Source organism: Blennius ocellaris (assembly GCF_963422515.1).
Source record: "Blennius ocellaris genome assembly, chromosome: 18".
Taxonomy (NCBI): domain Eukaryota; kingdom Metazoa; phylum Chordata; class Actinopteri; order Blenniiformes; family Blenniidae; genus Blennius; species Blennius ocellaris.
Window position 1 is genome coordinate 11,399,976 of NC_137667.1, and position 12,706 is coordinate 11,412,681.

The 12,706-nt window shown below is 41.5% G+C and overlaps 1 protein-coding gene across 1 annotated transcript in view; it reads left to right on the forward strand.

Moving 5' to 3' along the window:
- Window positions 1–970: 970 nt before the first annotated feature.
- Window positions 971–12,706, forward strand: part of ryr3 (ryanodine receptor 3) — a gene marked incomplete at its 5' end in the record, with an annotated part of 112,208 nt that continues 100,472 nt past the window's right edge. The window contains 3 exon segments of the mRNA XM_080514075.1: window positions 971–1,010; window positions 1,013–1,061; window positions 1,063–1,123. Of these exon segments, the coding sequence (XP_080370201.1) occupies window positions 971–1,010; window positions 1,013–1,061; window positions 1,063–1,123 (150 nt within the window).

The window sequence follows — 12,706 nt, forward strand, 5'->3', positions numbered from 1 at the left end:
AAGAAGAAGAAGACTACTTTGTGATTTTTACAGGTGTGTTTTGCTAACAGCAGTATTTTTAAGTGTGATTTAAAAAAATCATATCAGTTAAATTACTTGAGCACAAAATTTCCAGTCATCACTATCAAAGACGTGTCAGTCACTTGAGAGAAAATATGTGATGTTTCATTCATGCTGAGTCACATTTGAGGTATTTGAGGTACATAGAATCACATTGTATGTATTTGTAATAACACTTATCAATCACTGGTCTGTGGGATTGTGTAACCAGGATAAAAGCTATGCAGTCGAGCAGGAAGTAGTGAAGCAGATCAACAGGTGTGTCAAGTTAACAGTCAGTCTGCATCCAAGTTGTGGTCCATCCATCCATCCATCCATCCATCCATCCATCCATCCATCCATCCATCCATCCATCGTGGAGTGTTTCTGAGCTGAGGCAGAGTGCACTGTGGATAGTTCACCACTTCATCAAGGTAAATTCAAAGTCAGAAGATCCCTGGTTGGTTTTTCTCCTGTCACAATCCAAAAACAAGTCTTTGATGCTCACGTGTGAGCGTAAGTATGAGAGAGAGAGAGAGAGAGAGAGAGAGAGAGAGAGAGAGAGAGAGAGAGAGAGCTTAACTTCTCATGCTGCCTTGTCCGGATCAGCATGCGAGACTGTTAAGACAGGGATCTCATGCAAATTGCAGGATGACGCAACGGCGAGGGTCCGGCAGCAAACATCTGAGAAGTAGTTGGACTGTAGTGCAGTCATTCATCATCATCATCATCATCATCATCATCATCATCATCATCATCATCATCATCATCATCATCATCAGATGCTCTGTCCCTCCGCTTGTCCGCACTGCTGCTGTAGGCGTCAGGGCGCAGGGAGGAGGAGGAGGAGGAGGAGGAAGCCGAGTGGATGAGGGGGTAGGTAGGAGAGGTGGGAGGGGTGGGGGTGGGGGGCTCGGCCGGGCTGCCCTATATGGTAGTGGACGAGCTCTATGCTAATATCGGCTTGAGAGGCACAGCGTCGCGTTCCTGCCGGCTGCCAGTGGCTTCCAGAGTCTGAGCAGGCTCCTTCGCAGCCATGGCTGAGGGCGGAGAAGGGGAAGATGAGATCCAGTTCTTGAGAACTGTAAGTAAAGACAATGTCCCCGGCGGGGACAGACTGAGCCGTCTCCCTCCCTCCTTCCCTCCTTCCACTCACCCCCTCCACTTACTGGAAGGCTCGTCAGTTAAGCGAATCAAGTTGGATTATTGAGCAAGTTTTTTGTTTGTTTTTGGTTTGTTTTGTTTTGGTTTTACGCCCGTGGTTAGTGTTGCTCTCGTGTGCGCACCGGCTGTGGAAGTTGCGGCAGGTTGCAGGTTGCGGCGCACCTGTCGACAGGAGTCCTGATGAGGGGAATCTGAATGAAAAACCTCTGCAGGTGCAAAGGCACAAATACCACTGTCGTTCTTTTAGTCACCCCCCAACCTGGTCCGTTTGTGCGTTATGATCCATAAACATTTCCTCGCACCGTCGTGCTGTATTCATAATTTTACTTTTCATAGGTCTCGTTTCTCCTTCTTTTTTCGCCGCCTCAGGGAGAAGAGTTTGAATAAGTTGTGCTCACACGCAGGCCATGACTATTTTAGTTGTTTGACGCAGATTGCTTACGGTGTCCCTGCTCGGTGCGGTTGTGCACAGCAGTTATGCTTGTAAATGATATGACAGCTTGTATGTTGGTGTGGTGGGAATATCTATTGCGGTAGCTTGAGAATATCCTCATTCTGCGTCGCCTCCTGCAGCTTTATGCATGAAAAGCAATAACCATTCACCACAGAGGACCACCTGGTTAATGTCACATACTAACCCCTTAATATGACTCTTATTTCCTCTTTAAGACATGCATGAGTAGCTTTTATTAAGCTGTAAATCTGGAGACGGAACCTGCATGTATAGTTTCCGACTTAAATAGCAAGTGTTTGTATTTGGCTTTTATTTTAGTGCTTGCATGAAAATTGATCAGAAATATCGGAGACCCCCACTGAGTGGCACGAGATTTATGGAACAGCTTTTCCTATCCTCTGCTCCATTTGGTTTCACTGACACTTATACGAGATTGAAATATGTTGTTTACATTAATAGATTACATGCCTCTCCCAATCAGGCGTAGGAAAATGCTGTGATGTAGAAAAATGATTTGGTTTCATTAAAGCGTAAGCAACACATATTTTCCATGAAACCCTCCAGCCAGCTCTTGAAAGCAGCTTGAACTGTGTAGTTTAGACCACAGCTCATCTGCATTATTCTTTATGAAAGTTGCTGAATTATTCCAAACAATATAGAAAATGCTGGAAAACATCAATCAACACCTGTTACAATAGGAGACAGAGCAAAAGTCTCACCAATAATTTAATTTAACCTTTGCATAACCTAGTAAGAGACATGAGGCTAATCACCAAAAGTGAAAAATGGCCAAACTGTTCGTATTTTTCATTCAGTTCTGCCACATCCATTCATCCTTCTTTCAGTTGCCAGTGTACACCCTGAAAACATAGGCAGACTCTCACACCTACTGGCAATTTAAAGTTCACCAATTAAACGTGCTTTAATTGGACTGAAGAAACGCCAGTATCTGGAGAAAACCCAGGGAAGCGCATGTAATCTATTCAGAGAAAGGCCGCTCGGGCTCACCTCAGCCTTCAACCAGGAACATTCTTCAGTGAGAAGTGCTTACCACTGTACCGTTGTGCAGCCATGGCGTCACGTCCTCAAAATCCTTGATTCCCACTGTGCAATTTGATAACATCTCTTATTAGACACTCCTTGGCTAGGAAATGCCCACCTTGACTCAACAGTCAAGAATCAAATTGTTGCAAGGAAAACTCAGACGGTGCTGTGATTTCTCTTCTTAATGGATTTTCTTTTTGTTCTAACTCTCGCCCATACTCCAGGGGGCTTTGCAGGCTTCTCACAACTGTACACTAAAATTACAGAAGTGTCCTCTAAAGGCCTCCAAACCTCCGGAGGTTTGAATGGCGCTGAGTTGGGGAGCGACCTCTCCCCGTTAACGCTCAGTTTGGTTCGTGGCTTTAAGATGTTGACGAATCGGTTGTTGTTAATCTTTACATAAGCTAGCCCTGGAGGCCTGGCTGGTTGTTAAAGGCAGCAGGCAGGCCCTTGTACTTAACAGCTCCCACTATTTGTGATGCCAGTGATATGCTGACCCATGCCTCTCGGATTCAACTGTCACAATGGCATCCTGGTAATCTGATGACAACAGCGATTTCAGAAGGGGGGGTCTTCCCCTGAGGTCCACCGAGCCTTGTTATCAAACCTCTGTGGTGAGAGAAACGTGCCCTTGCAGGAAGCCCTAAAATTAGTGTGCTAATTGAAACGCACCCCATTACAAACTGTCAGAAATTTCTCAATAAGCCTTTGTGTCTTCTGCAGAGGTTGTGGTCAGTCTGAAGTGAAAAAAAAACAACAGCTGTGGTGTTGCTTTGGATTACATTTTAGGAGGAAAAATCCACACAAGACCAAATGTGCTAGAATATGTGCATGAACATTGATGATGAATGTTACAGGCTCAAGTGTGCAAAGTACTCTGCTCATGGAATAATACCATGGAAGTGTTGACTGGCTTGGACACTATGATTCAGTTTCAGCGTGGACAATCTGTTGATGTGTAACGCTTGGAAAACTGTCAGCAATGAGAGAAGACATTCATCTCTTCTGTAACTTTATAATAGCACACTGCAGATCTTTTGTGATAGCAGGAAAAAAAGCATAAATGTATCAACTTGAAGTTGTGACGCATGGAAATGATAGAATTACTTATTTTTGTCTTCTTTTTAAGTAATTGAAATATACGTTTCCGCTTAGTTTATTACTGAATGATAAAGTCTTGTGACAACTGCGCAGTTCCACACGTCTAGGAATAAACAGCTTTTTTCGTATATATTTATTTCGGTTCAAAGTTGTGCAAGACAAAACCAAATTTTAAATGTCTTTGTCATATGAAACCTGATAGTTGAACAGGTATTGGCCTCAGTTTGTTTGTTGCTCAGTAAAATTGTGAGGTTTTTCTCTTTAGAAAGACTGCACGTCAACGTGAACTGACTGTTGCACCTTTCCAAACCAGGTGAATGAAAGCTCACTGTCCTGCAGTAGCACCTCAGGGCTTATTTGGAGTTTATGTTGTTCTGGAAGCCTCCTGCATACCAACCCCGAGACTTGGAAGGTTTAAATTTAGTCTTTTTAAAGATGATGCTTCCACAGCACATACGGCTCTGCTGGCCTGGCACTAAAAAACACCCGGGGCAGTGCCTCAGCCGGGCTGCACAGGACCACTGACACTTTAACACCCTTTTTATAAGGATAAAGTAGCATTTAGAAACTAAATACTTGATGCCACATGGTAATATACAGCATTTTATGGTGACTAATATGTCAAAGTCATGGACTGGGTCATTGAAGGGTTTTCGTTCAGGATTAATTTTACAGTACATCCCAAAAAATCTGCTCTGTATATGATTTAGATCCTAATTGTGATATTTTCAGAGTGCATTTTGGCAATTTGCCAATCCAACCCATTTATGTCACTTTTTTCCATGTTTTCTTGCACATAATATGGCATAGATGGGTTTTTTTTCTTCTTTTTTTTTAATTTCAGGAAAAATGGGGGTGGCATGATTTTTATTTCGGTAGTGTTGACATTATTGCAGTAGTGATGCCTTTAGTTACCTGTTTTGTTTCAGGAGTTGACACAGTATGATTAGATGTCAAACCTAACTCGATATAAAGAATTTCCCTCTTGGATTAATAAAGTCTTTTCGGGGTAACGACACTTAACACTGGCTTGTGCTTGACTTAATTCATCCACCCTCCATCTGTACTGCTTTATCCTCTTCATGGTTATGGGGATCTGGAGCTGGTCCAAAAAAGTGAAACTATTTCATTTTACATCAGGTCAAAGTCAATAAAACAAGTTCAAACGCATGTACGAGGAAAAGTCTAGCATTGTAGTATAGATTTATGAACCTAAAACACCACAAGGAGTACTGGTTAGCAAGGTTCACTTATGGCACTGTCTCTTGTCTGAGGAATGGTTTCACGATGATGGTGTGCACCATTCATTCTGTTGCATTAGTTGCTGCCCTTGGGAAGTTTTCCACCCAAATTCGAGGCGGGTGTGTTCCTCCGTCCTCGGGCGAACCTGTTTCAGTTTGATCTGGATTGAATGAGAAGGATTTCCTCCGTATTGATTGAGCAGGCAGTGCATAGCAGAGCAACAAGCTGGGTGCTCTCTGGCAGCTCCCACTCTCTTTAGTCATCAGTGGTGAAGGACGGCGAGCGGCTGCAATCCCCGTTATTTACGCAACCTTGACGTGACGGTGGGATGGCTTACCGTTATCCCTCCCCAGCGGCGCATCTCATTGATGCTCGAGAGATCAGGGGCATGACCGTGGTGGCCTTTGATAATTGTATTCAAGAGTAATAAATAATACAAAATGATATATGATGTTGAATATCATTAAAAAAAAAAAAAAATCCCCTCATCATTCACGGCTTTGTTGTCTTCTAAGGAGATGAATTCCTCATCTTTGCATTATTCTGTCTCCTGCTGTCAGGACGGTGGAGACAGCTTACGTAACACCCCATAAAACATGAAGGAGGTGGGACAAGGGTCCCGTCTTTGCGGCAAGTGTGAGGACTTTAGTTGTGCTTTTACCTGCAGGCCTGGTGTCATTTATCATGAAAATTATGCTGCATGCAAATGTGTAGGATTTGAACACCTATAAAACAGTTTCTTGTTTACCACGGGCCTACTTTTTCATAAAATGTTTTCAGCTTTAGCCCTTCGCTGTGGCCTGTTTTTGCTGTTTGGCAAGTCATATGGCTCTACTGGATTCAATTGGCAAAGTTATGTAATCACAAAAAATACTTGGTTGAAATAATTTGCTCCCAGAGAACACGTACAACAATATAATTTCATGCTGCATTAGATTTTATACCCTACCGGTGATACAGATGTTACTGCTTACTTGAATACACTCATCAGTTTCAGCAGGGATGATTGTGCAGTGAGTTGTAAGCTGCGGCGGTCCGGGCAGACTTAGTAGTTGCATCTCAGCAGGAGCAGCAGGAGCAACATCAGCAGCAGCGTGAGTGGACTCTCAACCCAAATAATTAGCTTCATTAATCAACTGAGGACAGAAAAAGGTGCAGCCATTGAGCCTCTTAGCAATTTCAGTGTCCCTAAGGTCATTCTGAAGCATGCTGTTGTTAAATGAAAATGAACAGTTTATTGTCATGTCTTTGGCCATAATTGTTTTTTTCCCCCTCTTCAAACAGTTGGCTTTTTTTTTATTCCTTTTGTTCCAAACTTTTAAAAGCACCTTTAAAAGCCCTACTGTATATTACAGTGAGATGGAAGAGTGTTGTTTCGTATGAGCATTTTGTTTTATCGTTCACACTGGCCTTATGAGAAAGTTCAACATAAAGTTGAGTTGCCTCTGTACACCAGAGTTCAGCAAAAGCAAATCCCATTGAAGTTTTCATTATGGCTAAAATCTAAAGTATGCACAAGAAGTGAGAACATTCGAGTTTGGTAGATTTATTTAATTGTGACATTGCTTCTCAATAATATTACCATTGGAAAGTGGCATTATTTCCATAAAATAAATGCAGCATTTGAAAAGAATATGCATTTGGGATGGGCAGAAGAGCTCACTATGTAGATTGTACCTATTAAAAATTAGCAAAATGTTCTGTGCCCAACAGCTTTTCTTTGCTGTTGCTATTGGCTTATGTTTTGAGCATCTGGTGAACCCAGATGCTTTGTGCACCGAATATTTAAAAAAGAAAATGGCTGTTTTATAAGTGAGGAATATTTAAAACCTACATTTTTGGCCACATGTGGCGCAACAACAAAAACTCTTAACAACAAAGCTGGCAGGCTTCTTATTTTTTTCAACAGATGCTGTAGCAAACTTATTGCCTAATGGTTTCTCTAGGGTACACACCACAACATAATCTCCCCATTGGAGTCCACCTGATAAATTTATGTGCATTATTTATTCTCTTTTAGCTCTGTTTTTGTACTCTGTGTTATTTAAAATTATACCATGAGATCAAATTATTTTCTGTCAATATGAGGTTTGTGGATACTTTGCTCAAGGAAACATAGTTCTGCTTGACATTTTTCTAATGTTTCGCACGTCTTCAACTTTTCAGTGAGGACAAAACATTACTTTCTATTTGCTGTGAGCATTCAGCCGTGGCAGCTTTCGTCTGAAGATGACATCTTGTGGACCTGGAAAGCATTTCCAGCTCTTGTAGGGAGGGAGGTTTCCCTTTTCAGAGACTGCTACTGATGTATTGCAAAGCACATTAGCGCTCATTGAATTGATCTCCCATGGTCATTCAGTCTGCCCAAGGACTGAATATCTGACCTTTGCAAAATCTATACTGCAGAAACAGTGCCTGCCTTATGAGGTTGCGGTCTTGTGAGAATTTTGCAGCATCATAACCGAAGTTTTTCCAAAGTTTGAATCCGGTATGACAAATATCACTGGGGGGTTTTTCCGCTCTTGACCAATGTCATGATCTGAGAGTTTACACAAGGGGAAAACGAGGATGAAGTCTGCCATCGGTGAATGTCTTACCTTCACCTGATCTTTGCACTTTTCTCACTGCCTGTCTTTTGCCTCACAGACACAAACATAAACTCTTCCCTCCACTCCTTCACACTCCACTACATCTTGCCTCTATATGCTTTGTCTTATCAGAATGGATGATGGACTTTAGAGGCGCTCCAGCTCTGTGCTTGTCAGTCGGCCTACCATTCTTTTTTTTTTAGCAGTTCTGCTGAGGTGGATGCCTCAGCCTTGCACGCACTGGGGACCTCTATTATTTGAAGGAGCTCTAAAGCAATATGCATACAAAGTAAGCCAAGGAAATCCAATTTGTTATGGGAACACCATATAAATCTTGGAGGCTGTGATCCATAGCGGAGTACTGCGGGGCAAAACCTTCCTTACAGTGGAATTTGATTTCATTTCTTTTAAATATAGCACTCAGATGTGTGGTGAATTATTTATTTTGACCCATGATGCTATCCCACACACTTGCATATGGACACCTGCACACGTAATGTCCTGTCATATGTCATTACATGACGATGACGCATGATGGCGAAAGCTTAATGTTAAATTCATCATGAGTGGGAAAGCTGTTTGTAAATAATGGAGAGCCGAAAGTTTTGAAATCTTGAAGACTTGTATTTGAATTGTCGGAAGTACTTGGAGAACAAATACTGTAGTGTTGTGTTTGGCTTGTTAATGAAGGAACCCAAAAAGTGAAACTAAAAATGTCAAAGTCCAAAACCAAAGTCCACAAGTTGAAGGGAGCAAAATCCACGAGGAACACTGATGCGTTAAGACACAGTGACACTGAAGAACAGACATGTAGAAACTCGGACAGACCAACAATCAGAACAGAAAAGAGAACCCCATTACATATCAAAGCCACCAGGTGACGACAATCTCACACACACATGTGAATCACATCAGGACATGTGAACGGCAATTAAGCACAAAGCCGAGGAGCCTGGAACGCGAGACAGTATAGAATCTCACAAAAAACACTAGAGACAACACTTGAACCATGATGTACAGGGAGAACATGCAAACTTCACACAGAAATACCCACTGAGGGGATCTTCTTGCTGTCAGGAACGAATACTCGCCGCTACACTCCCATGCACTATGGTTCAACGTAAACTTGATGTTTATATAATATTTCAAAATTGCAGGTGTGGTTCTCATGGAAAAAGATGGCTGTGATTACATATAAAAATTCTGTCTTGAAAAGTGTTTGTTCCTGTAGAATTTGATCTATATATATATATATATTGTAATTTGTATATTTAAATCAAATGGGAATAGTTTAGCACCTGTCACATTCTATTGAGAGGAGTGAATTGTGAGGAAGCTTAGTAGGAATCATAAATCAGACCTCAAAATATCACCAAACAAGGAGTCTTGCATTACATAGAGTTCATTAACATTGAGTTTAAAAGGGAATCTGATGAGAATGGTAAGGTTACCCCTTGTTGTTGCATAGCCACAATATTCCTTTTCAACATAAGTCCACTAGTTTTTTTCCTCGTGGAACAAAAGTATTTCTACAATATTTGTTCATTCCAATTAAATGTTGTTGAACAGGTAGCTTGCTCAGAACGCCCATGTTTGCTGTATGGTGTTTTTGTTTTGATGTGGCTCTGAAACAATTGACATGTTCCCTTTGGAGTTCCGAGACTCCACTTAAACATGACATTTTCAGCTCACCATTGTTACCGCCTTCATTTGCCATAATGTGCATTACACGAATGATTGTGATGCTTGGTTATGCAGTTGGTTGTAGTTGTATGGAGCATGTACACATGCTTTACATGTTTCGCTAGTTGAAGTATTCTTGCTTAATTTTAATTATAAAATCATTGTATTTTACAGATTAGTGCAATGTTTTATTCTGTGTGTGGTCAAGCTTTCCCTCTGGGAGGCCCTCAAGGGTTAGGACAAAGCTGTATGCTGTTATATCCGACCCTTTGTAACTACGGCTGCTGCTTTAAGCCAGACTTGTAGGGAAGATGAATTGCTGTGGTGTGCTGCAGGCTTGCTGCAAACCTTTTGCTGGAAGTAAAGGTATTATTGATTCAGAGTGTGTTCCCAAATTAATCAGCATCATCAAGGTTTAATGCATGTTTGGGAGGATTACAGTGTTATTCTTGTTTACTTAAACATTTTGGGAGGAGTTGGATTTCAGCCGTAGTCAATTAGGCTTGCATTTATAAACACATATTTACAGATAAAAATATTGCACAATGCATTGTTGTTTGTACAGACGCTCCAGATCCAGCCAAATTAGCTGACCATACAAATTTATTTGAAAAGAAAAAAAAAATGCTTATGCTTACAATAATATAGAAAAACTCGAGTTTCCTCATGAAACTATTTCATATCTCAGATTATTTTCACATTCACTACATGACTTTTGAAAAATGTTGAGAAGCTGCAGCAATATGTCAAACATTCTTTTTCCCTCCATGCTTGTCTCTGTTGTGTTTTTTGCTGCGGCTGCACTTTTTCACTTTCTCCTTTGACTGTCAATTTCATTTGTATTTTTTTTAAATTCTTCACTCACCATTTTCTGCTCACCTGAAGGCTCTGTAAGGTTTTATGAATTCATTATTAAGTTGGATATTTTTGGTTAGATACTCAATGTACTGTTCATTCATTAATGTGAATAATCGTTGGATCAATGAAACTATTGACATGAAAAAGTCAAAGTGAAAAGTATGTTTCCAATGATTTTCATCCGAGAAAATACATTTTCAATGTGATTACAAAAAAAAAAGAAGATAGCACCAAACTTGGCTTATCAGGTTGTAGTTCTCACACATCTACACTGTATCTGCTTTGCTCTAGAGGTTGTTAGCTAAGCTTCATTTAAATCACGAAGCTCAACCTGTACTTAACACCCTGCCTGACATTTATGAGAAACACGAGTCCTTAGTAGGCAGCCATTTGGGCAGACTACACACTGTGTGAACAAGGAGGCAAAGGTGCAGGAATTTTCTCGATTCCCTTTTTTATTTCCTAACCTGCTATTGTTTTGTTTTTTTGGTCTTTTTTACCTTTCCCAAAGCCACCATGTGTCCGTCTCCACTGAGCATGTGCAAAGCATGTGTGTCAAAATAGCAGCGCTGAGGGATTGAACAGATTCACCTTTTCTCAAGTTCACATTGGTGGCAGTGCCGGGTGAGTTGTGGGAGTTTATTTGGCACAGCGGAGCATCTGGAGTTCTCGGGTTTCGGGCGGTGGATGTGTTGGGGTGCGCACACACCTGCTGCTGTCTGTTGAGTCACACACGGGCAGACTGCTTCAAAAACGAAGGAGAACAAGAACAAAATAAATATTGCGAGAAATACCGAGAGTCTGGCGAAGAGAATAAACACACTCCACAGTGTCGGAGGGGTCATTCTAGGAAATCTCTCGCCAGGGTAATAAAGTCTTTTTTAGTATAGTGGAGACTTGGTGGGATCCAGAGGGCAATCCAGGAGTAGGGAGTGCGGGCGGGGTCGGGCTGGGAGAGGGCAGGGTCAAGTTCCCGCTCGACACTTGGAAGCTGGTTAAAGCAGCCACCCAACCCTCCCTTGCCTCCTCCTGCTGCAGGCCAGGGCCCTATACATAGTAATGATGCTGCTCTTTAGCTGTCTAGCAGATGGTCCCACTGCTGCTGTGAGGATCACTTTGCCTCAGATTCACCAGATTCTCTGGCTTTGGCTCAAGGGATCACTGCATAGACGGACAGAAACACTGTTATAAGAAAGTGTCTCTTGGTTGTCTGCACATTTCATTACTTGAATGTGATCCGATCACAGCGAACGAAGCTTTGAGCAATGGCCACTGTATATATTCACCACTATATTCTCCCATACGTATTTATTTAGAACTATATTGGCATTATCATCCATCTTGCTCTTCCTCCTGTTGCTTCATGCTGCTCAGATGACCGGGTGGCATTCAGTGAATGTAGCTCTCTGATCTCAATACACCACTGAACACTTCTGGTCCTGAAGCTGCACCCTCATAGTGAATCCTTTCCCCCCAAAAAAAACTAAATCATGTGATTATGAATGTGCTTGTAAACTTATCTTGAATAGAAGTATGCATTCTTATTTAATGGATGCCTGGCTTTTGCTGCAGCACTTTACTGACACATTGTGCAGCCTGTGTTTGCCTGAACATGTAGCTACATAAGATACGCGTTCACACAAATAATTATCCATTCATATAAAAGCCTTGGCGTATATGCACATGTGAAACTAGTATGCCGGCAATGAGGCCAGAATCCCCAACAGCCGAAAAGAAAGAGAAGTATTTATGAAATTTTAAAGAGGTGACAAGTCTTTGGTCATCCTGCGGACATATTGAGTTTCCCTGCCTGTAGCCTGGAACAACAAACTGTGTCTCCTCCATCATGTCTACCAGGAAAGCTGCGGCAGTGGTTTTCAGCCAACAACCAATGCTTTCTGCTGTCAGTAATCACCTCCCCGAAGTCCACGGTTTAGTCCGAGGGAGGGTTGGAAGTGCTGCTCGTGTTGACTGCTGTGTGAACTTGTTCTTTCATTTCCTTCATGACATTTAACCCCACTGTGTTTCACTTTCAAATAGTAATCAAGTTTTTATTTCACCTTGCAGCATAAACAGCTCGAAGCAAGAACTCCGTTTGTTAGAAAATTTGCTGCAGGATATTCACTTAACACCTGTTTAATGTTCATTTGTTTTCTTGTTGATTTCACTCATTTTCTCTATCCTTCAGATTTTCAAGTTTCTCTGTTTGTTTTTTACAGAAGGTGAAATGGGTTGGCTGCCACTAAAAAGCGCTAAATAGTTTCTCTTGGAAAGAACGGCTCGTTAAAAAAATAAGGGATCTACTTTTGAGCGGTATCACAGCTTTGACATATTTTTGACCTTTTCTCATGGACATATAGAGTCTGGATCCCCTTGGTCTTGCTCTCAAAATGCAATATAAACTTACTTGCTGTTAAATTAGGTGCAGCATTAATTGTGTCCTTGCAGAGGTAATATTGTTTGATTTTGCTGGAGATAATCTGAGAGGTTTTCATTTAACGATATGCTAATTTTAGATGTTGTACTCTGCAGT